The 27,423-nt window shown below is 37.2% G+C and overlaps 5 protein-coding genes across 13 annotated transcripts; 2 read left to right on the top strand and 3 right to left on the bottom strand.

The window, feature by feature from the left end:
• The first annotated feature begins 127 nt into the window (after positions 1-127).
• On the top strand, positions 128-5,104 carry LOC128888528 (wolframin). The gene is made up of 6 exons (XM_054145472.1): positions 128-366; positions 586-690; positions 813-1,029; positions 1,109-1,335; positions 1,417-2,621; positions 2,757-5,104. The coding sequence occupies exons 1-6, from the start codon at positions 309-311 to the stop codon at positions 3,540-3,542; spliced, it is 2,598 nt and encodes an 865-aa protein (XP_054001447.1). The 5' UTR covers positions 128-308; the 3' UTR covers positions 3,543-5,104.
• On the bottom strand, positions 4,853-8,383 carry LOC128888617 (vesicular integral-membrane protein VIP36). Of its 5 annotated transcripts, XR_008460294.1 has the most exons (9): positions 8,141-8,383; positions 7,750-7,865; positions 7,445-7,642; positions 7,181-7,343; positions 6,233-6,399; positions 6,097-6,160; positions 5,844-6,001; positions 5,494-5,610; positions 4,853-5,397 (listed from the first exon to the last, which is right to left on the bottom strand). XR_008460294.1 is itself a non-coding variant. In XM_054145687.1 (8 exons), the coding sequence occupies exons 1-7, from the start codon at positions 8,253-8,255 to the stop codon at positions 5,850-5,852; spliced, it is 975 nt and encodes a 324-aa protein (XP_054001662.1). In that variant the 5' UTR covers positions 8,256-8,383; the 3' UTR covers positions 4,853-5,610; positions 5,844-5,849. The 5 variants fall into 5 exon arrangements, 3 of the variants coding, with proteins under 3 accessions (XP_054001662.1, XP_054001653.1, XP_054001645.1); XR_008460293.1 differs by having other exon boundaries at positions 5,494-6,001; XM_054145687.1 differs by having other exon boundaries at positions 4,853-5,610.
• A 179-nt stretch (positions 8,384-8,562) lies between these two features.
• On the top strand, positions 8,563-10,634 carry LOC128888592 (interleukin enhancer-binding factor 2 homolog). Its single transcript, XM_054145607.1, has 4 exons — positions 8,563-8,735; positions 9,014-9,320; positions 9,391-9,955; positions 10,040-10,634. Exons 2-4 carry the CDS (start codon positions 9,021-9,023, stop codon positions 10,324-10,326), a joined length of 1,152 nt encoding a protein of 383 aa, XP_054001582.1. The 5' UTR covers positions 8,563-8,735; positions 9,014-9,020; the 3' UTR covers positions 10,327-10,634.
• On the bottom strand, positions 10,459-13,668 carry LOC128888599 (uncharacterized). 5 transcript variants are annotated; one of them, XM_054145620.1, is made up of 4 exons: positions 13,527-13,668; positions 12,431-12,606; positions 11,721-11,967; positions 10,459-11,480 (listed from the first exon to the last, which is right to left on the bottom strand). In XM_054145620.1, the coding sequence occupies exons 1-4, from the start codon at positions 13,566-13,568 to the stop codon at positions 10,833-10,835; spliced, it is 1,113 nt and encodes a 370-aa protein (XP_054001595.1). In that variant the 5' UTR covers positions 13,569-13,668; the 3' UTR covers positions 10,459-10,832. The 5 variants fall into 5 exon arrangements, with proteins under 5 accessions (XP_054001595.1, XP_054001630.1, XP_054001621.1 ...); XM_054145655.1 differs by having other exon boundaries at positions 12,431-12,626; positions 13,527-13,545; XM_054145646.1 differs by lacking the exon at positions 13,527-13,668 and adding an exon at positions 12,956-13,374 and having other exon boundaries at positions 12,431-12,630.
• On the bottom strand, positions 13,492-27,378 carry LOC128888582 (serine protease persephone-like). Its single transcript, XM_054145579.1, has 7 exons — positions 27,092-27,378; positions 15,744-22,527; positions 14,888-15,136; positions 14,545-14,812; positions 14,195-14,463; positions 13,966-14,123; positions 13,492-13,705 (listed from the first exon to the last, which is right to left on the bottom strand). Exons 2-7 carry the CDS (start codon positions 15,826-15,828, stop codon positions 13,535-13,537), a joined length of 1,200 nt encoding a protein of 399 aa, XP_054001554.1. The 5' UTR covers positions 15,829-22,527; positions 27,092-27,378; the 3' UTR covers positions 13,492-13,534.
• Positions 27,379-27,423: the final 45 nt, after the last annotated feature.

Raw genomic sequence — 27,423 nt, 5'->3', positions numbered from 1 at the left:
GGTGGCGCCATCTTAGAGAAATTGTGGGAACTATTTTGACTAAAAACTTGGGCATGTCTCCACTGATGACGCCACCAGTGATTTGCTCTTATCTACTTTGCTAAGAAACTAACCTTTACGATGTTCGCGCGTGCGTATCATAGAACCATGCTTCGATACACCAATTTTTCAACAGTAGCACTGTCCAGCACTAATAAGCGGTATTGAATGTGCATCAGAGTAGGATAGTGGGATAAATTAATTTTATTGACAATATTAGTACGTGTTACGAGTGCATCCGAACAATTGTTCTTAGGATTTTTTAAATTATGGCTGGCATTGTACCATTATCTGGCCGATCTGGTAGAAAACAATGGACACTACATGGTAACATGAATCAATGTCACTTTCAGCTTTTTCAAAACAAACTTGTAGTTCTCATTAATTACCACGATCTAACGAAATCTATCGTACACCGATTCTGTCAAAATAATAATAATTGACAGACAATAACGAATAATTTGATCAATTTTAAAGAGAGTGTAACAAACCACGCAAAGTATAACGTCAGTTTACTGTTATTTATCGTAAAAATACGTATTTTAGATGGACCAGGAGGATCTCTCAGAAGACTACGATCTCAACTGGCCGAGGACGGTTGCCCAGAATCTCAAGTAGTGTTAGCTAAGCAACTTCTGGATGAAAGATGTGGTATAATAAAAACTTTTAGTTGTTCTCAGGCATCTGTTTGATTTTTTGATTTGATGTTGATGCATCAACATTCTGACATACCTTGTCATACAGTGTATATTATATATAATTCTTTCATTTAGATCTCGACGTGGATAAGGAAGAAAATGCAAAATTAGGTGTATATTGGCTTACAAAAGCTTCGGAGCAGGGTAACTTGGAAGCAACAGATATTCTTAAGAAATGCTTGGCAACTGGTCGTGGTATTACAGAACACAATTATTACGATGTAAAAAGTTGTCTAGACATGTCTCAAGATGAAAAGTTGGCCAGAAAAGCAGCAAGAGAAATGTTTACTAGGTACAAGCAATTAAATTATATAAACAAAAAAAGATTGTATTTCTATGAGTATATCTATAATTTTTTTGATATTACACAGTCTCTCTAATGGCGAAGATTTTATTACAACGGAGCAGCTACAAAGACGTATGAAAAATTTAACATCACATTCGTCTAACAATGCGAGTTGTTCTCACTCGAATAACGTCTTGCGTAACAATCCACACAAAAACATAAACGATATTTCAACCAACAACTTTCCAAAAAACGGGCTTCCCGAAGACTCGACATCCAAGAAAGACGAAGAAAAAGAAAACAATGGCCATGGTGGGTAAACATTTAACTTTTACAATATTTTGTATCGTTATATCGTATTTACTTATCATCTTTCACATATTTAATTTATAGATTGGGTGCAGTACCAGGGAGAAAAAATTTCAGAAGCAGCCTTGGTTTCTGCCGCTGCCAGTTACGCTCGCGGGATGCTTCCAATAGTTTCGCACGCTTTATGTATGGTAGATTCGTCTCAAATGGCATTGGACACTGTACCATTGTTGCAGAGGCCTCTCATTCACCCGTTCGCATCTTTGAAACGTCTTTACATTTGGTTGATAGAAACGTTAGGTCAGAGGGGAATGTCAATTAAAAAAGTTCTTTTCACATCGAATATACATATATTATTATTACTTCTACTGTATTCGTTATTCGGTACAGAAAACGTCATACTTTTCGTACCTATGGCTCTATACTATTTGTCTTTCGTCATGATGGTTATCTCTACTTTTCAAATGTTACAACGAAAGCGCGAGTTCAATAATTTCCGCGTCTGGTCGGGATTGTTTCTCAGTTATTCGGGTGGTAATTTAAATCCCGAAGAAGCAGAGTACCAATATTGTTGCAATAATCTTAAACCTTATGGTCACTTCTTTCTCGCCTTGCTTTTAAATCTAATAACCTATCCGATCATAGCTCATCAATGGACACCTCAATCAGAGTTTACCATTATAGCGGTCGCTTTAATGCTAGTGACACTCTTGAATTTTATGTGGAAAGATTCGTCCAGATTTCCAGACTTGTTAGCTCTCTTTAGTTTTGGCGTGCACGTCCTCGCCAAATACCCGTACGAAACGGATATCGTGGTCGCCCAAGGATGGAGATTTTTAGACATAAGAGTACCAACGTTTGCTTCGTATGTTGTTGGCAACGGGATTGAATTTTGTTTGAATTTTCGTGCGGTTTTTTATCTTTTAATTCCAGCTGTTTTCGCGAAAATGGCTGCTCAAGATAATTGGCGAGGAACTTACCAAACCCTAATACCTCATTGCGTTACTCTGAGTTGGTGGCAAATAGCGATCTTCAGTTCGCAAGGTGCTACTTGGTATGGTTTGATTAGGGGTGCTCTCGCGTTAGTTGGTATGGTTCTCTTTCTGCCACTCGCAGGATTGGCATCTATTATTTTGCCAATCGTGGCTGCTGCTAAATATTTATCGGAAAGCGATCTCGCAATGAGAATAGTTGTAACAGCTTTACTTGGAGGAACACCGTTTCTCGCCTCCTGGTATTTAAGAAGAACTAGAACTCCAAGATTCAATTGGATTATCACTGTTATCCAAGTAAGTGCATTATGGCCAAACTGAATTTAGAATATCTTAACTATATAAAAATGTTCCTTGTATACTTTATGTTTAAATCTCTTACTGTAAGCCAAATTAACAGCTCTAAAAGCAAAATTATTATTTTTATGGCAGCTGTTTATGGGTATCGGTGCTGGTATGTTTTTGTCCTGGCCAATGATCATGGAATACAAACAACAATCCAACTCTTATGAAGTTATATCTACGCTCTCGTGGGAACAATATCAAAATCATTGCCACCAACCAGCGTGGGAAGAATTATCGTCCAAGGCGCAAGTTCAGGTTCAGTGCGCCGATTTGGAAGGAATATTGGTTTCATGGGAAGGTTACGTGACGAATATTAAACTAAGATCAATAAAGAACAACGTCGCGGCGATATTTGATAAACTACCCGACAGTATTAGAAATATCATTAGTTGTATGTACGGTGAACCGTATTTGAATAATTGCGATGGAGTGGACCAATCGCGACAGAAGAATTGCAAGCATTTCGCGAATATTCAGAAACGGAAGAACAGATGCCATTTTCCCGCTTGGAACCACTATGAATTTGAAATTTCAGTTAAAATGAAAAGCGGCATGTGGGGAAATAACGCGGAAGTTTTGCTCGTAACGGATCACTCTTTCACTAATTTTAGTTTGAACATGTATCCAGGAGATAAAATTTGGTTTACAGGGACGCTTTTGAATAATGGTTTAGAGGAGGAGTCTTTACTCGGTGGTTCCGAACCACAGATTGAATTAGAAGAGATCGGTTGCATCGCTTGTCATTCTATTCAATTAAAATCTTTCAGACGATATAAATATCACGTATCGTTAAGTTCGATTTTAAGCGATCTTTGTTTAGGTATAAAGACTGTTTTGAACTTTTTGTTGAATCCTATCGTGATGTTCAAGTAATCACGTCTTCATCAAGCAATCTATAAGATTGCGATGAATCGTAACGCTCCTTAAAATGTTGAGATAAAGTTGTTTTCATCGAGACAAATTTCGATGATATCTCGAATTTTATTTCGACCTACTTGAAACTATTCGGAGTATATCTGTCGCAAGATATCGTGTAATAGACTTTATAATAAAAGAGGGGAATACAAATAGATATAGAGAAAACTAACGAGTATGATACATTAAAGAAAAAAATCAAGTTACAAAAATGGTATTATAATTTTTTTTTTTATAGTGTATTTATTAGTCGATTCATTTTGATTAAATTAGAATTTATTCTTGTTCGTATACTGAAGTAGATACTTCTAAAGAAATACTTTTTTAATTAATGTACACGTGAACATAAGTCTATATAGAAAAATACAAGCATATTTTGATGTTACCAACGCCTCAGGCATTAGAATTTCAGCAAAAACTCATGAAATATCTATGTCAAAGAGTACACTTATATATATATATGTATATTTTAAGATCGACATATTTTCATAAGTATTACTGCCAGCGATAGAGACAAATGCGCTTAATATTTTTCTATTCCGTTTTTGGAAAATCAAAGGGGATGGTACCTCTTTAACCTTATTTTAACACAACAGTAAAATATTACACGTTTTTCGTAATGTTAAATTTTAACGAAAAATATCATTTGCATCTAAACAACAAAGTTGATTCACGTTTAAAAATAATCTATCTACAACGAATGTGATGCGAGTACCTACATCATCGATGTTTACTTTCTTTAGACCTTAACGTTGCATCTTTGAAACATTCGAATATTTCGAATAGATTTATGAAACTCAACGGTGTTACGAAACTGTAATTTAGCCGTTGAAATATCTTTACTCTTGTAAATGTCATGAATGTTACATGTAATTGAAGTAGTAAAGATATATGTACACGTATAATGTGTAGGAGTTAAAGGTTATTGTTAAATCGATGTTAAGTGTCTAGACTTTGAAAAGAAATAATTAAAAAAAGTCCTATAACTGTCTAGAATGATGGAGTCAGTTATACCGTATGTCATATCAGGACAATAGTAAAAGAAGTATAGCTGAGATAAAAGACAAATATAGATGTGCCTTGATGTTTTTTGTTTGAATAAATAATTTTATTATTTATAATAAAATATATGTTAAAAAGTAAAATTACTGTTACACTAAATATTTAGCTAAAAATATTATCTTATGAATTTATAGGTGATTTAATTTTTCTACTTTTTTTTACTAAGAAAAAAAATGTTTCTTGGAAAAAAATTAATTTCCTCGACACAATTTAAAACATATTTATTTTATATTTGGCAACAAATGACGTACATTATTTCTGCAAGTGATATTATTATTATTTTTTTTTTTTTACAAGACAATTGTTTACTCGGAGATTTTGGTTTCCTTTATCTTAGTTTTTGTATATAAAAAAAATTACATAGTACGAAATCACTCTACAACTATTCCATGTTGATGATGTTTTGTTTGTTTATGTACAAATATAAAATCTACATCAATAAAGTCTTTTCGACCATATTGAATTCGTGTGTATAAAGATACGTAAAAGTGAGACAAAATGTTCTCATAGAAATCGATTATCGTTTCTATAGAGTTTGTTTTTTTTTCTCAAATCGGATATCCCATCCACGTGTGATGTTTCATTGAAGTATCGTAAGTTCCAGACTTACTGTGAATAACTTATCCTTTTACATTTAGTTCTTAGAATTAATTCGTCGCGGTCACCATCGCATTTCTCAACTTATACTGACTCGTAGAAAAGTGTTGATGCGTTGATCTATGATAAATCAGTTCCCGATTATGCGGTTTGCCTATTGCAAAAATATGGACACTTGATGTACTAGAACGATGTTTATCGCTTACGCGAATAGTTCAGCAATATACATTTACTGAAATTAAGTACTAACGTTTTATTGCAGCAACTCAAGACCATGAAGACTTTGGTAAATAAACTCTGTACTATGCACGATAAACATTATTAGGACCAGAGTAGTAATAGTATAATTCGATACGTCTTGTAACTGCTGCAATAATTTATACGTTAACGTAACTGTTCAATTATTCATATATGTATATAATTTTTTGTCAAAGTGGTTTTCAAAAAAAAAAAAAAAAAACTGTTGGTACATTAACTATTATTTTCTAAACTAATATATCCAAGGAAACAGTCTTATGAACACTTTATGATTACATCTTATTTCATGGAAATAATCCGATATAAACGAGAAATTCGAAAGTAAAATAGTTCGTAACATACCGCGACTTAGTAAAAACGTTTCCTACTGTTCTCCTGATGCTTTTGATACCACATAATTGCTATTACAACGCAGGCTATAATTGCGAGTGCGCCCACGAGCATTAGGAAGAAGAACATTATTCTGCTTAATGCCGATTGCTTTGGATCGTCTATATGTTCTGCAACAAAAAAAAAAAAAAAAAAAAAAATCATCGTTTTCATATCGAGGAAAACGATTTTAAAAATAATCGACAGTTAGTATATGTTAGTTTACCTCGTGGAGCTTCGTAAAATGCAGCCGAGGGTAAAATATTGGACCTATCTTCCTGATCTCTTGGCTAAATTCGAATACAATGCATTATAGACAGTTATAGTTTCGCGCTAAAACGATTTTAGAGTATTCAACTTACATCATCTGGTAAATCTAATTCGAACAAACGGATCGACAATATATCGTGATTGTCTGATAAATCTCCCGTCGTTGCAGATATTCCGAAGTAATAGCCTGTAGGAAGTTTTATATCTTTTACAGAGAAACACTCCTTCCAGGCAGCTTTATTCGCAAAATCTGTGGAAACTATATAAAAAAAAACATTTATTAGAAAATCCTTATGCGAAAACGTCAATACTTTTTAATGTGTACTCTATATTTACTACATTGTCCTACTCTATACATATCGAAAATAAAACATGAAAGTAATCGTACAGTAACGTAACCAAATATATCGTCCACAATGAAACATTCTCTTACATATGTATATGTATTTATTTCATGCGAGTTTATGATGCTAATTTCAATACGAATATTAATCCACAAACCTCCGTCAGCGGTCAACCATTTTATTTTTGTAATTTCGAATCAAACCTTATCAGCCGAAAACGGTGTAGCAGATATCAAATGTACCTATCTCTCCAATACTTTCTTTTTTAATACTGATAATCTTTTTAACTATATTTCGTTTAAATTTAGATAAACTATATTGTACCACTCGAAACTGGAAGTAGTGATGCAATCGAGAAGCAATATATAATGTTACACAAAAAATGAAGAACAAAAAGTTGATGAATAATGAATGATAAGATGAAAATACCACTTGTCGAAGTAGAGGTACTCCATGATGTAAGTTATGAGGCCTCAGGGTAAGACCTTACTGTAATGTGAATTTGTACAACACCACATATAGAATGAATGAATACATTGAAAATAATCTCAAGCATCTTTCGTCTACTTCAGGATCAGAGACATTACATACACAATTATTAGGTATACATTTAGCGCGTCTTTTAACGTCTTATGGTCGTTATAACGAACCATTCTCATGCTCTCAAACTTATGTTCTGCATTTATCTACACTTACCAGTTAGAGTATCTCTTTCGTATCGTATAGAAATATGTGTATCATGATCTAAGTTTCTAAATTTTGCTTCACAGCCTGAAAGTTGCGTATGGGTTCCATCGCGATCGTGATCATAATGTAAAGAACCATTATTAACCATGGCAGAGATGTAAGGATGTTGATGCTGGAAAATTGAAACTTATTTCAACTTTGTCAATTTATTCTGCAGTATAACTGCAATTTTTGTTGTCGTATTGTATACGAATTATTTAGAATTATATATACATTATGTGGACCATTATGGTTGCTATACGTATCTAGGATTATAGCTAATCCTTGGAAATAATCTTGATTTCCAAATACAGGACCCGTTAGCATTCTTTCCTTTGCATACCAGATAACAAAACCATCGCCAAACAAGTCTCTTCCTTTTCCATGAACTTTGAAGTGGACTTGCATGTCCCAATTTCTTACATGACATGGCTAAATTAACAGATGAAAGAAAAAGGTCTCTGATAAATCTTTAATCTATCCATTATTAATAAGTATAAGACAGTTTATATGTATTCTTAAAAAAGCTTTAAACTTACAACTGAGTTCCAAATGGCACCTTGTTTACTTTGTAGATCTGGTGTTAATCTTATGTAGTTATTTGTTACGATTGTACTACCAGAGAAATCCCAGTAAGGAACTGTCATTCCAGATCCTAAACAGAAAAGAATATGTTATTTTGTATAACATTGACATAAAATTATATATACATTACTTCAAAAACTCTATAAGATACTCTATAAGAAATAAAGAAAAATTCGAATCTTTCACGAGAGTAACCTTAAACTCGTGTTATTGTAACATATCACTGTAATAAGATCGTACGACATTACGTATACTTATCTAATTTGAATCACAAAGGATTTTACACGTCACAACGTTTTACACTATACAACGTAAGTTCCGCACAACGATCCAAAATTTACGAACCTTGATACGGCCTAATCAATGAATGTTCTCGTTTCATATAGTCTTTCGTGTTCCATTCTGCGATTACAAACTTCGAAACACTTGCAATCAATACGAGGAAGAACAACGCGTTCATTTTATGTATTTTATACAAACGCTATGATAAAACTTCTAATACTAAATTTTGCGTTGAACCTGCAGACCATTACAACGCGTAATCGGTGTAATGCACTGAACTGCACTGAACTAATACCTGAATCATAGCGTTGTGTTATCCTTGACACTGAAATTGTCTAGTTATCGATACGAGCAATCTAGCCAGTAGCAGAAATTAAAATGTTCCTTCGAGATGCATGTTAGGAATTTATACTATCGCGAGCAGGACTGATTTTTAAATGTACATTTGAGTCATTTGAGTTTCGCCTCTATAAAAGTATTCTATGATTATAATATACCAAATGGAATGTAGCTTGGGTGCCGCTCTACCGCTATTTCCAGCTATTTCACCACTATTTCACGTTATTTAAAGTATCGTGGCGTAGTGTAGAGTAAAAATTACGAATTTATAACCAAAAATTGAATTATTGCTGTCTGAAGTCCCTCTTTCTATTTTCTGGTAAGTTTTTGTGTACTCTTTACTATAAAATTAATTGTTTTCATCACTCAGGATTGATGCCGACGGGAAGATTGCTTGGTTAATCTTTTCTTTAAATGTTTTTTTAACTCATATATTATTGTTAAATATACGTAATTAATGTGTATATCATTCAATTTATCGATTTTTAAACGATTCAAGCAACTCACGTTAATATAAAATTTTTAATATTTTCGAATTATTTATAAATTGTAATAAATATTTCTGAAATACTTTTGAATGTTTATTTCCACTTATAGACTGAATATGGTGCGAGGTGGTCGAGGTGGAATGCTCAGGGGAGGTCGAGGCGGCATGGGACGTGGAATGGGATTTCCTCGGAAACAATTTCTTCCACGTCTTCCATTCGATTATACGTTATGCGAAGCTGCATTTCCGCGAGTTAAACCAGCCCCTGATGAATCAGACTTCCAAATGGCACTTTTGAAAAAGAACACAGATATGTGTCCTACCCCAAAGGAGCAAACTTCCATTTTAAATTTGGTGACTAAGCTGCAGAGTGTACTTGATAATTTAATTGTTACTCCAGGAAGTTTTGAAGCTTGTGTAGGTATTACTTTCTTAATTATACATATTACTTGTTTTCCTTTTGTTGTATAATGATTTACTTTTCCAGCAATTAGAGGAAGTAAGACAAGTTGGTAGCTTCAAAAAGGGAACAATGATCAAGGGTCATAATGTGGCCGATATCGTTGTAATTCTCAAGACATTGCCTACAAAAACGGCGGTGGAAGCGCTCGGAACGAAAGTCAACAACGACTTGAAGACTGTGAATCCAAAAGAAGTTTTCAGGCTTACTCAAACAGAACGAGGTTTCGATATCGGTAATAACGAAGCTACAGTACGAGTATTGATCACTACGTTGCATCAAAATTTGCGGAAATTGGAGTCTGATCAACATTTAGATGTAAAGATTTGTCAAGGTCACCTTGCCGCGATTAGACATTCCCGATGGTTTGAAGAAAATGCTCATCATTCCAGTATAAAGGTTTTAATAAGATTACTCAGAGATCTGAGAAGCAGATTCGAGGGTTTAGAACCGCTATCTCCTTGGATGTTAGATTTGCTGGCACACAATGCTATAATGAACAATCCTAGTAGACAAGCATTACCCATAAACCAAGCATATAAGAGAGTGCTCCAGTTACTTGCTTCTGGACTGTTCCTACCAGGATCTGCTGGTGAGATTTATTATATTTCCGTTAAACACGTGTATAGTAGTATATAGAAGAATTATTTGATATAAACATTATGATTTCGTTTAGGTATTTCTGATCCATGCGAGGGTGGTAATATACGTGTGCATACAGCTATGACGCTGGAGCAACAAGACTTGGTATGCCTTACAGCTCAAACATTGCTACGCGTCTTAGCTCACGGAGGATATAGACCATTACTCGAAGGTACCAATAAACTTGCCGTGGAAATGAGCGTATGGGCAGGTGGTGTGGTAGCTAGTCCCTTGGATAAAGCTTACGAGCCTCCCACCGAACAAGAACAACAAGAAGATATGGACGAGAGTAACGAAGAGATGATAACAGAAAGCGCATAACTTATTAATACATCATTTTAATAATTATTTCAATTTTCTTACTATAAAAGAGAAGAATTCCCCACTGTTTTCTATGACGATAATTTATTCGTACTCTTCTTTTTTTATTCGATATAAAAATTAATGTATTCAGTATTGCATATGAATTTATTGATGCATGGTTCTTTTCTTAACCATAACGTAATTAGCGCCGACGCATTTAGTTAACGTAATTGAATGTGGTACTGTACGTGAATTTCACAGGATTGCGAGTCGCGGTTCAAATGGACTTTATATCTGAAATAAAAACTAAATTATGTCTACATAAATACTTGTAGAAAACATGCTTCCAGTCCCTGCTTCGCAGAATTTATATTTCTCGATGCTTTGCAAGTATATAATAATTTATACAATAGTAAACCGAATATATTCGGTGTTAGGCAAATTTTTATCCTGCATTGCAGATTAGTCTGCGGATCTATTGGCAGTGCTGGGTTAAATGATACAGTCGCAACATTCTTGCGATTCTATCGCGAGCAGGGATCGTTTTCTGGAGTTCTGTTAACGCGAGCACAGTTCACCGATCGACTGTTCGCGCCCGCACGATCCGGTACTCTGAACAGTTTCCCCTGTGGCATGCAGATGCAAACTTTGTACTGCTCGTGATTAGCTGGATTTTGCAGGAACATCGGTGCCACGGGTATATTCTCAACGTCTATAGTAACTCCGTCTTTGGCATCGAGAACGATGTTTCCATTGACGCTCTTTAAAAATATATCGGCGTCCGCGCTCCAAATGATATCTTTGCTTTCCATGGTCACGCCTTCTGCGCCGTGTATGGAGATCTGATCGTCAGAGTTCACGGTTAAATTCTCGTTAACAGGCGATGTGATCCTGTGAGTCTCCGCTATTTTAACATCTATCTTTTCTACACCAGCTGGTAAACCAAAATTCGGGAAATCGGTGGTGAAGTATGTGACGCCAGTTCTCGGATCTTTGATCTCGAAGGATTCTACCAGAGACATAGTGGTGCCATTTGGTAGAATTGTCACTTTTGCGCGCTTTTCCTCCTGCGATCGACGACTGTTCACGTCTATTTGCACACCTGCCTCGTCGCCAGAAATTTCCATCGGTTCGTCGCCGTAACTCTGACAAACTCCTGATTGCAAGCATACCTGTGAAACAACCCGAAAAGATTAAAATGAAACACCTCGAAGGAGAGTGCTTTCCTTGTACGTGCACAGTAGACGTAAGACATACAGTGAACTTTATCGAATGTACCAATTAGTCTTCAAACTTCGTAATTGAATCGTTATGTCCCTGAATTCTCACAAATTAGAACATGTTTAATCAAGAGATCAAGGAAGTTTACTGCAAGTTTACTATGTCTTTCACGCCATACACGAATATCTGACCCTGTCCAAGTCGGTTTTTCCATAAAACTTCACGAGATTCTCATCAGGTATCACTTCCATGGCTTCCATTCCCTGACTGATCCGTAACACAGCGATCAGCGTGATGTTGAGAAAAAGATTGCATAGGCTGGTCATCGTTAAAATAAACGTTACGGCCCACAGACAGTAGCGGTGTTTCGTTGACAATTCATTGGATGTTGACATCGTGCGAGGCGAGATGATCGATATTCGGTTAACGTTTTCGGAACTGAAATGAAATCTCAGAGTTGGGCAAAACTCCCGCGTTTTTAAGGTCAGTAAAAAATCTAGTACGATCGTAAAATTGGCGCTCTTGGTTACTTCAAAAAATGAGAGAAGTATAAAAGAATTTGCAATGTAAGAAGTTAAGAGCCGAGTTCAGTTGTAAAAAAATACAACTGTGATATGAAAAAAATACACATGTGCATGACTGGTAAATTGTAATAAGCAAGACTGGACCAATAAGTACAATAATCAATGTAAAACAGATTACGTATGCTTATAAAATAAAGAGAGAAACAAACAAAGATCACGCATCGTTTTTTATAGCTACAATACTGCGTGCTCAGCTTTCTCCAACGCGCATGCACGAGTGGGAGCCATCTTTGATGTCACTGCTTCAAACCAAAGAGCTTCGCTACCAATTAATCTACACTGTGCTGTAAATATGCGATGATTGTTCGTTATTTTACCTTGTACGAACGCTGTTGCAACTATATCGACGAACACAGCTTTTGATTAGTGGGCCATCGCTGTTCGACAAGTTATCTTCCGCTTTCGATATCGAGGGAGAACCGGCGTCATTTCCACACGTGTCGAGGATGGCCGACATTGAATCACCGTGCGACGCACGTACAATCAAGTGTTCCTGTCATTAATGTCCAGTATCTTTCTTGTAAATGAGTGATGCAAGTAAATAACAGAAAATTCACATAGATGTAAGTGTCGGTTGCATAAACGAATATAAGATTGAATGCTAGGTTAGGAAATTATTCATTTAAAACGGGAATAGGACTGTTTATATATTTCCTGTGTATGAAAATATAAGTAGTACGATTGTACAGACTAGATTGTCAAGTTATTTGTTTAACAGAACGAAAATCACTGTTTTTTATGAGAAAAATTTACAACGTATCTCGACCATCTTCGATCTCTATTTGTTAAAATGTCTCCGTAAAAAGTGAAACCACGAATAAGTAAATATTGGTTTTCCTTACCGGAAATGAGGATTGCTAGCGTCGATGAACTTTTAAATACGATAAATTTCCGATCGTGTTAACGTGAATTCGTTCTCGACGCGTACACCTGATTGTTTATTTAAATGCACTTGCAATTAAAGTGATGCGTGTAAAGTTTTATCACGGGCACAAGGGCAATTCTTTCCTGAAAATTGCTCCTCGATGTTCTGAACGAAAACGAAAATAGACGTCCGTGGTTAGAGCTCGGTTTCGAACGAAAACACTAAGGCGAGTAACGAAAACAGGTGAAATCCGTCGGTCGGCGCTTGCGCGCCCAGAGATCAATGCTGAATATTGCCAGAAATCTTTAATTCTAACGTATCCGAAATTTTACATTTTCTCTTCTATAGATATACATTTTTCTTATCAACCTTTCTCGTAAATCTTATAGGTAATTTATATAACGGTCTCATCTCGAATCATCTCTTTTCGAAATAACATTACATGGGAAATAAAAGATCGAAGTCGGACGTTGTGTTTTTATTAATAAATTATACCGTAGCGATGGAATGATGTATGGATGAACGTAAAATATTTATTTAACGTTTACCGAGAGTATCATGAGTTTGGCCAAACGGTACTCTCTATCCATGGAATGTAATTATAAACGCGAGTATATACTCCTGGAGAGCTGCTACCACAAAGCCTCCCTAAACTTGTAACACCAATTACGCTGTACATACAGTCGTAATCGCTGTTTCGAATGGTTAGAGGTCCACCACTGTCACCCTGCGTATACGAAAATAAACATTTATAAAATATTGCAGTTTCTAAAATATTCTTTGGAATATTCCCATATCCCAAGGCACCTTCCAAAAATGTTTCAGTAATATAATGTGCCATATAGACAGTTATAAATAACCAATGTAAATCGGTGCATGCAACCATACGTAATTTAGTGCGATGGACTCGCCACTAGAGGCGCCCGAACTATAGGCCAGCGCTATAATAAAAATGCCAAGTGGGAATCCCGATTGGTAGCTTGTTACCTGGCAAGTGTCTTTTCCGAGATCACCAGCGCAAATTTGCCACTCGTCCACGATACCACGTTGTAGCACAGGATCTGAACCAAAGCTTCGGTTACAAACAGATTGAGACACCAAGCTGATCGTGACTTTCAACAAATCGCTCGAGCCTTCGTCCTCGTCTAAAAAAATTCGATGTACGAATGCTTGTTGTGCTTCTTGTACGATTACTAATTTTAATTGTAACACGTACTCCAGTCGACCCGTCCCCACCCGGTCGCGGTTGCTTTGTCGTTATTATCGGTATCTGGTAAAGAATAAGGTAAGCAACTGGGCCTTATCCATGCGTCGAATACTACGTCTTTTTCCATTTCGAGGAGCCCGATATCGTGATACTGAGAAGGACGTTTGTACTTTGGATGCCTTATCCTCGTGATAATTTTGATATCCTGTGGTTTCGCGTCATCGTCCATTCTTTGAAGGTTTAGGTCACCTAATCGCACCCAACTCGCGGCGGCTTGCCTACAGAGGATCAAAGGCGCGAGAATTTATTGCGACGTAGATATCGATGTCAATGTTATAATTACTGTCGCATAGATTTACCAGTTCATATTGTAAAGACAATGCGCCGCGGTCAAGACGAATCTCTCTGAAATCAGAGTGCCGCCACAGGACCACTCGATGTTACCGTTACCAGTATCGTATCCGACAGCAGCCATATGCGGAAATTCTTTAGGGTCGGCCTTTTTACCACCGACGATAAGCTTCTGAGTTTTAAGCACGCACAGGGATATATTTACGGTTTCCACTTTGGTCGATAACACAGGCGATACCACGTTTGCGTACACCGACCCTGCGTACTTTTCACATTCTGAAAATACGGTATTTAAATAAGAATTAAAAAGAATTTTTCCTACCTCTGTTCTTAGGTGTACAGACTGTTTACTTGATTTTGCTACGACACCCCAGCCATCCAAGGGACCACGCGATGTAACAGGAGCTCCAGTTGGCGTTGTCCTTTGAGTCGTCGTGGTTGTAGTAGCTTCACCGTTTGGACAACAGACGATTGGCTCGAAACCAGCGTATCCACACGACTCGCGCGGCACATTTCCTTTCAACAGTTCCTCGTAAACCGATGGACAGTTTTGTAGACGCTTGCAAATTCCAGGCGCATTGTCAGCGGTGCACGCGTCACCTGAAAATTGTAAGTATCGTTAACAAAAATTCAACAAAATTAACAGTGTCTGACAAACTTGGCTGATATTTGTCGTACAGAAGATCAGGTTTACCAGTATCTAAAAATAAACAGCATAACGTAAAGCAAATGATCGGTAATGAATATTTTCTCCATACTTTCCTGAATCATCGATATCCATGCATGAGGTATTCGCATTTTTCTGCGTGATTGAATACAATCAATCGAAAGCTACGCGATTACAGAACGAATATAAATGAGATGGTTAAATATTGTTTGTCGTTGACTTTCAAACCTTTTCCTGCCTTGAAGCTATAACCAGGTGAGTAAACAGTATTGGATTTGAAATAAACTATAATTATCTGTTATGTATGACGATTGTTATTGAAACGCCTCTGGGGAGGCAAACCCGATCCTCCCGTGAGTCACAATCTCACACCTATCAAGGCGTAAATTTCTGCTATAACTAAACGTTTCTAATAATTATATCTTAGAAATATAAAAGAGATATATATCTCAGAATATTTGGCAACAATAATTAAGCATTCTTATTTTAAATTTATCCGATATCTCTAGGTATATCGACTGCGCTGAAACTCGTCTTTACCTTCATCTCGAGCACTGCAGGATACAGCAACACTTAGGATCAATAGGAACGATATCACTGCTGACACAAACGGATGTGACAACATCGTCGTTCGATAGACTTCTTTTTATCCACGGTAATCTCGAATCGCCACGCTCCTTTCTTATGGCTCGATGACTACTTCGTATCTTTCTTGGTCCGTGGCTTTTGTATGCCTCTCCATTTTTCTGCAATCGTCCATGGTGGGGGAAGGAAACCGTGAACTCGTCTACAATCAACAGACCAGAGAAGTCAAGGAAGTTCCAAGGACCCGCAATTTTGTTGAAAACTTTTTTTATAATTTTCGTACCATAATTCGTATAAATGAATCTAAGAGTATTGTTTCCTATTCATACACGTTTGTACAATCACGATAAAGCAGAGTATCTGGAATATCAATAGCTGGTGAAGTACTGTGACAAAGTGGGAGTCATAACACTCGATGGCATTGAATAAACGTGTTAAACCGGCTTGCTCTTTTAAGCCCTGAATCACTTTTGTTTTTTTCATGTCAGTATTCAAATTTATAAAAATACCTATGATTGAATGAAACGTTAGTCAAGAATAGCGTAATATCGTTAACTTAATGAATCGATCATTCATCGACTCTTTGTAGCCTACATTTTTATCTTGCAATTTTAATCCATTTGTATTTTTGCACGTTTACCTGAAGACGCTAGGTCCAGGAAGTTGCGCCCTCTGCTTTGGTGAACACTGTTCTATAGCGTGCGATCAGTTTACGTTAGAGGGCGTTAATTACGACTTTACATTGCAAGAACATAACGCTTTACAAAAGTTCTACGAATATGATTTTTCTTTATTGGATGATTCACATTGTTCATTTTCCTATGAGTCTTCTTATCTCTTATCTTAAAAGCGTAAACATTTTTTTCTTTTTTTTTAAACAAAACACGAGGTAAGGGAAGAATACATGACCCGGCATTGTAACACTTCCCACTTAGAAATATTTTATTGCTATTTACTTTATACATAACACGTTAGCATATTTACAATTCGATTCCTGAATATATGTATATATATATATATATTTATGTATGAGCATCTTGTATCATCCGATATAGAACAGACGCGTTCGTTTTGTACAACAATACATCATCCGCAGTCGTAGTATCGTTAATAAAAAATAAAAATAACAGCGATTAATAGAAATCGATACGTAATCGATAATATAACAGTAACAATTAACACTCGGTAAAAGACCTAAAATCTAATGTCGGGCATCGGACGCTAAAAATAAAGGACATTCTCTACCTAAAAATACGACGCGACGAACGATGCTTTAACCTTTTCACTGCTGAATTAATCAGTAAACAAGTTAAAGCCTCTATGCTCGATTAATTTCACAATTTATTCTTTCACATAATTGTACTTATAAATAATCATGTAAACAATTAAATAAAGGAATAAAAAAAATCTTACACAATTATCGAGTATACGCAGCAGTTAAAAGGTTAATGTAACTCTACACGAGGCGAATAAAAGAAACGGGGAAGTTTAAAACCGATAACACGTTGTATAAGTTTCGTGCAAAGGGGAACTTCGTGCTGTATTGCGAAGACTAAAACGAATTTTTTTTTTTTAAACTCAACGCTGAATCTGCCTCCAGGTGGCAGAGAAAAGAGTTTCGCACAAAGCTTTCGAATCGATTCGTTGATTGGTTCAAAAGAAAAAAAAAAAAAAAGAAAGTTAGGAAGACGGCGTACAGTTAATAAACGCTATGCATAACGTTGGAAAGATTTATCGAAACTCAATTCCACACGTTTCGTAACGACACGCTATTTACATTTAGTCCGTGTATTTGCGTTCAGTTATGTCAGTCTTGCGGCTCTCGAGAGGAAATTATACATTTACGCACAGGCGTATATCGCGATTGACATGCGTGCTTTTTTAATGGTTACACCAATCACGGTGCGGCTGGAAAACTAGTTCGAACAGGTTGCGCACGTTTGACTAAAAACGGACACTTGAGGTCGTAATTCAACGCCTCTTTTCCTTCCGTTACGCGCCCACTTGTATCGAATAGTATAGTATGGTCGATGGAAGAGATACATGGGGACACCCAGTAGCCAAACCGATTGAAAAAGTTGTATTAATCTCTTGAGGAATATTGACTCGAGGAATTAATCAATTTGGCATCTCAGAGGTTCGTATGAGTCTCTTTCAAGACGTTCTCGAGTAGTATTCAATCTCCAAATTTTATTTCGGCCATCGAACGCTTAATTTACGACTTCGTTATGTATTCTGCACTGGCTATACATTGCTAAGATGATTTATGGTTTCGTTCCCGAGATTGATGTCCTAAGATCGACTGTGAAATTAGATAGCTTTTGCGTTTTATTCGAAGACAAATATATGTATAGAAAACTAATTCTGTCTTTAGAAAAAAATGTTTGAACGCTATCAAACTTTTCATTGGCCTATTGTAATGTCTTAAGCCACATTCCCACGTGGTTTGCTGTGCGCACAAAAGTATAGTCAGCCCAAAATATGATAGGCCGTTCAAGTATTAAAAAATATCGCACATCGAAGGAACATCGCACCGAAAAATCGTCACAATCATATGCTAGCATCGCACACGTAGGAACGTGGCTTTAGATGAATAGGTTCGTGGAGACTATTTTTCAAGCTCTGCAGAACGAAACCAACGCAGCACGCTTTTCTCGGTTCATTGAACTCGTTGCAGTTTATCTGTTACTATTAATATGTACATATATATATATATAAATATCGCGTTCGTTTATATATAGGGTGTCTCGTAATGCGCGGTACAATCTTAAAAGGAGGGATTCCACGTTTAAAAATAAATCTCGGAGTAGTTTGGTGGAATAGAAAATAGTTTTTTGTATTTTTGAGCGTGGAATTGCATCCTTCGTGGTTGAACCGTCTAGTGTGCAACACTCCATATTCGTTCGGGGACAGATAGAGAGAGAAAAGCTCTATTCCACTGTAAAGGATATCAGCAAAGTCGTATTTCGTTTAGCTTATCTCGTTCGGTATAACATTCGTGTATCAAGGTCGATATTTTTGTACGTATACGATCACGAATAACGCGTCGAAAATCAATTCGCTTCGTTCGTTCCGACTCTTCTGCATTCAGTCTCAGTGGCGCAAACAGAGGGACGAGAGGTCGTACACTCTCAGAATTAACAAATTTTGTTCCAATATTTACAGAACGTACGCGAAATGTTGAAACTAAAAATAAAATAATTGTTCCTACCCCTAATCCTGTTTGAAATTTCTGATTACGCCACTGTTCAGTCGTTCGAAATATTCTTTCGTAATTCAATTCATTAACGACGATCGATCGATATCTGGAATGAATCGAGTACAGGTTATGATACAAAAAAAAAAAAAGAACAGAGGGTTGGTTCTTAATCTCGAAGATAATCACGACAGGGGAGCCTATGGTGGAACGATAACGAATAAGTTGATTGCTCTTAGTTTTGCCTTTTCGTCATTGGAATTGACAAAGATAAATATAACTTCAAGTGTCTTTTACGTATAAAACAATTATCCAGAATAAGACAAAATACATGTGTGTATATATAAACAATTTAATCTTCGATTTACTAGCAGCCTATTTGTCGTGGAGATCCGTCTATAAAATAAAAACATCTAGACATAGAAATATCGACGAATGTACAATTGGATGCAGAGTTAAGTACTGAATGATCAACAGTGAACACTACGGGTATATGTAGACCTGCAAACGTGCTATATACAGGATTCGATGTAAAAGTTATTCAGAGACATTTAGCACCGCCAGCAGAGAAGACATTCGCTGACGGCACCAGTACCTCTGGATAACTTTCGCGTTATCCAGCGTACAGCGACGTTCTTCGTCCTTTCCTTCAGACAGAAGTACCAAAGCTATCTTTAGTCTTCCTAGAAACTATAAAACGAATTTATTTACAAAAATTCATCGTGTGAACCGAACGATGCACAACTGTGTACAAGTCTTCTACTAAAATTTTCAGAAGAGCCACCGCGTTACTTCGATTTGCAATCAGAATTTTGACTGGAATAACGCATGAAACATGACTTCTCTATACAACGCGAGACTTAAGTACAGTGTAAGTCGAGAATCTCAAAACAGAGGCAAGCGAGAGCTAAACGAGGGTCACGTAACCCTATACTTCGTACAAAGTCGAGGAACTCTGGTAAAAAAAAATCACGTGACGTGACAAACAGTAATCTCGTTTTTTTTTTTACAGATTCCTGGATGTAGCTTTCGCCATTTTGATCCTGTCCCGGTCACGTGGTTTCGTTTAATCGAGTGCCTCGACTCACTGGACAAAGTATAGGTACAATGGGGAAGGGGATTACAACGACGTTTAAAAGTGAACGAATATGTACTAATTATTGAAACCACTGTTAAAAATGTCCATGAATGAGCATTCGATATTCCAGACGAAGTGTATCGAGAGAATGAGGATGATCCTTTCCACAAAGTTGATACAGGCGAAAAAACTGACCAAAAATGACCAAGCCGGACTGTGAGCGCCATCTAAAGGAGTAGATCTGTCGTCGTTGCTCCCAGTTTCAGGGGATCCCCTAATGAACTCGTAGTTATTCTATAACTCGATGCCCTTCCCTCGTGACCACGTCCATTCCCGTAGTTGCATTCCAGAGATAGGAAGAAACCTCGCCGTACCGATTTATTTGCGATATGTATTCGATCGAAGAGGCATTTGAATAAGCTTCAATCAACCCGAAACAAAAATTGATTGCGCAACTTTGTCGAACAGCTAATCTTTTTAAACATGATTTTGACGTTCACGCTGGCGTTTGTGCTACACTCATTTGTATCGTTTGTTGATCTTTTACTCGTAACTTCTGGTCTAGGCGAGAATTTGTCCCATCTCTGTTAAATTCCTCGCAAACTCGAAGCGCGAATCATGGAGCCAAAGTTCCTGCAAAGAAAATTTCGTTTCCTGAGTATTTGTCTTGCGTGCTTTAAGGGCGTGAAGCCAAAGTGGCGCGTGTATGCGTGGTTTCTCTGCCCGCGTACGAGCCAGTCGTACGTAATGTCACCACAGCGGTCAGCATACATTCTGTCATGCGACAATAATAGCAGTAGTAAACTCGCTTTTCGTACTACTTCTTGGAAACAATAGAGAAGAAAGGAAAAGAGAGTAGGATCGAATTTCGTCGACGGGTGTAAGGTTACCGTGTGCATGCGAAAAGAATTCCCTCAAAGACGAGTAAACATATGTTTTTAAAAGATGAATTCGTACACTTGGCACCAGTGGCGTAACTAAGTTCATTTCTGATTTTCCTCTCTGACTGAACACATTCCTTTTTTTTTTATAAATCTAATAAATATTGATTTGCAAGTTTCATTGGCATATTTTCTTTTAATTTAAAAAATACCATATCTTTCTAACGTTATACAAGACTGCCTCGCGTAGATAGAGAGAACAACGATACATTTACTTGGGCTAAGAATGAATTCTTTCCACCATTTCTGTCGATATATACTATGTACAGTTTTGTCACGATAAGTAAAATTTGCTTCGTTGAATTTGAATCGATAGGACACGCTCTTGAGAACGGAATTTTAATCCCCGATAGGCAAACTCGCCGATAGAGATAATGCTCGTTTCGCGGAACACGCAATAAAATTAATGAAACATCGATACGTGTGTACACGTCAATGCGTGTACACAACCCTATATACAAATTATAAATTGATCGATAAAATTAAAGCCGAAAGTATGGCTGAGAGTGATACGATTGAGTAAAGATTTAAAGAAAAGATTGGCGTATCCCTGATCGTCGATCAATTTGTCGTGCATACGGGGAAACACGTGAAAAGAAGTGTGACGTGGAAACAGATACCAGAGATGGACAAAATTCTTATCCTCTTATCCGTTACTCGTTGAATAAAAATTAGAATTTAAGTTAAAGATAAAATATTTCACGATAAATAAATAGAACATTAACCGTTCAATCGAGTAAACGCCGCAAATAAATAGGTTCTTATTCGTTATCTATAATTAGTCATAAATAGTAATTCGTTATTCGAATAAGATTTTGTCTATCTCCACGTCAAACCCCGCTCGCGCGTACTTCTTGGCAACCCTTTAGGAATAAGTTTTACTTGCTACAAAACAACTCTGAGTTAGACCTACCGAATAAAAGACCTATTTAAAGAAACAAGCACATGTTTACATTAAGGGCAACCTCGTGAATTTAAAAGGTTTCGAAACATGTTAGAGAGAACGTGTTCCTGAGCATGCTAGTGAAAAAAAGCAACTGTTCACTCAGGAACACGTCACCTTCGACGCGAGGTTGCTCCTAGCGTGACTAATTATAAAAAAGTAAAAATAAAAAGTAGTCAATTCGTGAACGTTTGTGCGACGTTGAAGAAGAATCGAGAAAAAAAGTAAGAATTGATAGAGACAGAGGTAGAGATAGAGTGCAGGATATATAGAAAGTAGGGTGAGAGTTTTGAGAAAGAGGAACAGACGAGACCAGCGAGATTTTGGTCAACTCAAAGATGGAAAAAACTTATCTTGACGGACATCCTCGGCTTTAGCAGCCAAGTTCCAGGAAAGAGGAACAGGAAGAGGAGGAAGACGACGATCGAGAAGAAGACTCATGTCGATTCCAAAATTGGCAGCCCCTGGAGAAAGCAAGGAATACGAAATGGAACCATCCAGATGATTGTGACGCCATCTGCCAATCTCTTGTCGCACGGCTACTGTGTGTAGGATATGTATGCGTTTCTGCACGTTGTAATCTGAAACGAGAGAAATGAGACCATGTAGACGTTGTTCGTTTAAAGTTTAAAGAATGAATTGTTTAGCAGTCGAATGGCACGAAGGTCGCTACTACCGTACTCAACGCTTCACGGTCACCACTCGAGGCGCATAACTACTTTAACCTTAAAACAAAAACAGTCCAATAGTATTTTTTAACCTTGTCGAAATATCCCAGCCAACTTATTTTTCTCTTACAGGGTTTACTTATTACGCCGCGAATGTCTGTAATTGCATCTTCGTCATGGTAAAGGTCGATGGACTTATCAATGACGTAATTTAGGTTATACGTATTATCGCATTATAGAATTATGACTTTATCGTATCTACATGTAAGTCATTCTCGACCGATAAATCGAGAATTCGTGGCATTTACACATTCGATTGATCGCACTTCTTTCAGAAAAGCTTTACTAAGCAACTTGTGCAATTCCACTGCAGTGACCCATCGTATCCAAGAATTGATTATCGTCTGTCACCAGCAGGAGTTTATAGTAATCGAATATACCCAACGATAAAGTTAGTTCGATGAATCTCGATCGAAGCTATAGGTCTTTTCGATTAAAAACTTCTGAATGAGCCAAGAAAAATATTGCTCAATTTTATAATAAGATAAGTAAAAACTTCTGAATGAGCCAAGAAAAATATTGCTCAATTTTATAATAAGATAAGTAAATATATGACATCACAGTACACGAATAAGACTTACGATAATTGAGCTCGATTTACTAAAATAAAACGAGTCGTAGGTCATGATGGTCAATAAAATGTAGTATGTTTTTAATTAAACCGTTATCAGTGTTGCAGTTTAGGTCATCGTTGGTACAGTTTAAATTCAATGATCTACGAAATAAATCACATCTTGTTTACCATGAGGACAGATGAACTTATTGCATATTTTTAGATTAAGATATTTACATGCAATATTTACAAAGTGTTGACAATATGAGATAAACGCAATAAAATTAAAGAGGTTAAAATAATTCGATGTAGTAGGGAGGATACGCGTTTAACAGGTGCGTCTAACAAGTTAAATTAGAACGAAAAAAATATGAACGAATTCAAATCTCGCGGGAAAGTGATTTTCCTCGGGCGAGTATCGATAGATTTGAAAGTACGGACGCAGTAAGGGACACATGCTCGGTTGAAGTGTTGGGTGACGAGATTACCCGGTCGGCCCACACGTCTAGACGTTTTAAAGTTTTTACAATGCTCGCGAGGCGTGGTATGGCATGACTGCAACGCGACACGATGGGATATTATACGATCCTGTGCCACCGCCGCTTTTTACAACCACACCTCAACCGGTATATGTACGAATATATACAAGTGCTCCTATGCACATTGTATGGAAGACATAACCTCAACGAAGAATGTTACTCCAATTGTACTATTAGCATTTTTCATTTGAACGAAAATAGAACTAAAGAGTAATCAAAATAAAAATTGATCACGATAAATTATGGATTTTATCTCTCAGGGGGCGAATTTTAAATGGATCTTTGTAATGTATATGTAGCTTATAGGTCTGTCACCTGTTGTACTTTTCAAATGAAAAGCTGCTTTTCGCCCGCGTCAGAAGTGACGCTGTAAAATAAGCCGATTTATAACGAATAACGCGATGTAGGTTAATGCTTGTGGACGGGGTTCGGGATTTCGCAAGCTTTTTTCTAGGTCGCTAGCTAAACGAAATCGGGAGACGTTTGTTTAGATAAAACTGACGTTACGGGGGTTCCAGGGATGGCTTCCACTCGCGTATGCGCATTGTGTTCAGCGACAGTGATGTATCTAATACGTTCATAAAACTGGTGCCGTTAGTCGCCCCTAAGAATGATAAAAGTATACAAGAATTTGAACAGATAAACGGTATTAAAATTACGGGGCAACGAGTGTTATAAGAATGTTAAGATCCAATATAAGACCGATGTATGGTTAGTGTATACATTGTACTAATACTATAACGAACCTTAAATAGAGCAAAGCAAAGCAAAGCAAGAAATCACGTATTGTTTCCTATATAGCTACGGTACTGCGTACTCGGCTTTTTCCGACGCGCATGAGCAAGTGGTAGCCATCCCTGGCATCACTGGAGGGTTTGTGTGAGTCAAGGAAGTATTTTCACCGGTCGAGACCACTTTAAGCTAATAAGTGCGCACAATGTATTTCGCACATGTCAGACTGGTGGCAGTAGGCCAAGGATCATTCTTTCGACCATGAAATCGTTCGTGATCTATAAAATGTTCAAGGCATGTTGAAATTATCGTCACAGTTAAAATATTTAGAAGGCCCATGCTAATCGTCGAATTCGAATCATATCCAATCGAGGACAGAACACGGGGCCTCTATTAATATGTGTACTTATATGCATGTACGTGCTTTGCGTAGCAAAAAAAAAAAAAAAAGAATTAAAAAAAAAAAACACGAATTTTTAACGATGCACTATCAACTCACAACGAACCACGTCAGGAAAAATTATACATAAGTGGTTGTAAACGTCGTGTGTTATTCTCCGAAGTAATCTCAAACAAAATTGTTAAGACGAGTTCAGTGACGATAATTTTCTTAACAGTAATTTTTGTAATCGAAAACACGTCGAGTGTAGTCTTAAGTCTAAAGATATACAAAGTCAAAAATCATCGGACAGTTATCTGCGTAGTCTTAAATATGTCGATTCGAGTATTTGTTGCGATAAGAATTAAAATCGTCTCGGTAGTTTATGAATAAAAACTTTCTGAAGATAAATATACACGATATATTCGATAAATAGTTTCACGTCATTTTTAAATCTATAGCTAAACATCCCTGACGTAATTTTACGTCATTCTATATTCACGAAGAGGCAGATGACTTTACCGACTCGTACTTATGATTACAGCGACAACAAATTAATTTTTCCGGTTCATTGAAAATAGTACCGAAAATTTTGTTAAATTTATGGATCGAGGATAGCCTTAATTTGTGTCTTCATTTTTAATTTCAATGTTTGAAAAGCAGAATTGTTTATACGTGTCGGTATCTTATTTGTTTCTTAATGTTTACATTAGGAGAAGATGTTTGTGTCCCCCCTTATCTGTTTTTAATGCTCATCAGATGAGATTACGATTGTTTCTCGTTACGTCCTAGCGATATCGACAAAGTTAAGTATTGAATAATAATGTTCGATTATTTAAATCGCTCTACGTGTTTTTATTGCGCCTGATCGGACAAGGACGAAACCGTCTTCGAAAAGAAACGAAGAAGAAACGAAGACGAAGAAATTGAATGTATCTCGTCACGCGCGGTAACAGCCTTTAGTTTAAGGCGATTAGAGTCAGGCGACACATCGGTCGCGGCTGTTATCGTCGTGCCATGGCAGATTGTTATTTATAGAGAGAAAGTACACAGCGCATGCAGCCTCGCACTTAAAGACGCCGACGTGCCAGATCCTCTCAAGTTTTTCATCCAATTTCGGCTCGAAAAATCCGCAACCCACGAAAATCAAAGCTACAAACGATCCAAGTTAAATAACTGTGCTTACTCGGATTCCTAGCGACTTGGGTCCAAATTTACAAATGTTATTTTTTGTTATTCGTGTTTCCCTTTCTGATGCGTAGGATATATAATTAATAAAAAATCTTTGACATATAGTATCCCACATTATAACACCGATACATGTTTTTAGCTATACGGTGTTTTCTAGGAAACCACGGCTCTAGAAAGTAGTAAACGTATGAATTGCGTTCACGAAATCGTTTCAGCCTCCGCACTAGCGATCCTGCAATTTAGCAACTTGTATTCTACACGAGACCTTCGTGCCCTCTCTGTCGCTTTTCTCTTTCGCATTGCGTGCAAGGACAGGTCCATAAACAGACGTTATCTTACGATCACGAGCTATGAGCACACGCCGTGCGTTGGTAGTCGGTGAACGATGCAAAACCACCGATGAATTTTTTAGCGACTGTCGTTTCGCAAGAGTAGACGAATCCCTGGCTCGTATGACGGATTTTAAAAACCACGAAAATTCAACGTAATCGTTTTGCTAATTCCCAACGGATAAGGTGAAATATTTGTTATATAAGTAATCTGAATTATCTGGATGGGCTGGATGTAACTGGATCCAACCGAATACGTGATTATGGGGATGGGACTGATAATATTCGGTATTGATGACAATCGGCCAATTCGACGCTCAAGTGCCCACGTTACCAAGTTGATCCTATCATCTCATTCTGAACACTTTACCGACCAGTTGGATATGTAATTAAGTCTAATATTTTTTATTTTCATATCGTTAGTACTATACAATATTTATTCTATCTATTATAACGATGAAAGTTATACAACGCTATCTCAGTAATAGATAGTAGTGGTCGGTAAAGCGTTACTTAAAGACACAACATCTCAAATAGAATCTTTAAGATTCGAAAAATAGATATTCGTAGAGATTTTGCGATTGTTCTCGCATATCTCTTTGGATGCGCTTGTACTACGCACAAGTGAGCAGTAGGCATTCTTGGGTGAATTCAGGATCATTATCTTCGCGGTATCGAAACACGATCAACTTACCATAAAAGTAACGCGACCGGTGCCTTCTCTCCCGCTGCACCGTGCTGTTCGACCTCCGATCGCGTGTCTCTCTTCCGCGTGAGAGTGTCCTTCCGATTTGAACTGGATCGTCGTTGCCCATCAGCTTCCCTCTCTTCGCCGCTCCTCTGTTCCTGGCGCCGTTCATGACACACGCTTCATACGACCGTGTCTCCATCGTGTGTCGTGCGGTGTGACGCCTCGTCCCGCGTGATCTACGCCTCGACAATGAACCAAGTAAACTGAAAGAATTCGTACGACTTCGTACATCGTTTGACGAGGACTCCCGGAGATTCACCAATACGGGGCGTCGT

Source organism: Hylaeus anthracinus, unplaced genomic scaffold (assembly GCF_026225885.1).
Source record: "Hylaeus anthracinus isolate JK02 unplaced genomic scaffold, UHH_iyHylAnth1.0_haploid 0, whole genome shotgun sequence".
In the NCBI taxonomy this organism is placed as follows: Eukaryota; Metazoa; Arthropoda; class Insecta; order Hymenoptera; family Colletidae; genus Hylaeus; species Hylaeus anthracinus.
The sequence above is the reverse complement of the archived record's forward strand: the minus strand, read 5'-3'. Positions and strand labels throughout refer to the sequence as shown.

Bases quoted from the DNA above. Each gene is read 5' to 3' on its own strand.
- LOC128888599 (XM_054145620.1), bottom strand. From the start codon at position 13,568: ATGGATAGAGAGTACCGTTTGGCCAAACTCATGATACTCTCG. The intron at 12,607-13,526 runs GTAAACGTTAAA...CATTAATGACAG, and splicing joins CCAAACTCATGATACTCTCG to GAACACTTGATTGTACGTGC. The intron at 11,968-12,430 runs GTAAAATAACGA...ATTTCATTTCAG, and splicing joins TGCAACAGCGTTCGTACAAG to TTCCGAAAACGTTAACCGAA.
- LOC128888592 (XM_054145607.1), top strand. From the start codon at position 9,021: ATGGTGCGAGGTGGTCGAGGTGGAATGCTCAGGGGAGGTCGAGGCGGC. The intron at 9,321-9,390 runs GTAGGTATTACT...TTACTTTTCCAG, and splicing joins CAGGAAGTTTTGAAGCTTGT to CAATTAGAGGAAGTAAGACA. The intron at 9,956-10,039 runs GTGAGATTTATT...GATTTCGTTTAG, and splicing joins GTTCCTACCAGGATCTGCTG to GTATTTCTGATCCATGCGAG.
- LOC128888617 (XM_054145670.1), bottom strand. From the start codon at position 8,255: ATGAACGCGTTGTTCTTCCTCGTATTGATTGCAAGTGTTTCGAAGTTT. The intron at 7,344-7,444 runs GTATATATAATT...TCAATTTTCCAG, and splicing joins ACCATAATGGTCCACATAAT to CATCAACATCCTTACATCTC. The intron at 6,400-7,180 runs GTAAGTGTAGAT...TTTTTTATATAG, and splicing joins CGAAAGAGATACTCTAACTG to TTTCCACAGATTTTGCGAAT.
- LOC128888528 (XM_054145472.1), top strand. From the start codon at position 309: ATGGCTGGCATTGTACCATTATCTGGCCGATCTGGTAGAAAACAATGG. The intron at 1,336-1,416 runs GTGGGTAAACAT...TTTAATTTATAG, and splicing joins AAAAGAAAACAATGGCCATG to ATTGGGTGCAGTACCAGGGA. The intron at 2,622-2,756 runs GTAAGTGCATTA...TTTTTATGGCAG, and splicing joins GGATTATCACTGTTATCCAA to CTGTTTATGGGTATCGGTGC.
- LOC128888582 (XM_054145579.1), bottom strand. From the start codon at position 15,828: ATGTTGTCACATCCGTTTGTGTCAGCAGTGATATCGTTCCTATTGATC. The intron at 15,137-15,743 runs GTAAAGACGAGT...TACAATTTTCAG, and splicing joins CTGCAGTGCTCGAGATGAAG to GTGACGCGTGCACCGCTGAC. The intron at 14,124-14,194 runs GTACGTGTTACA...GAATTTTTTTAG, and splicing joins GTGGGGACGGGTCGACTGGA to ACGAGGACGAAGGCTCGAGC.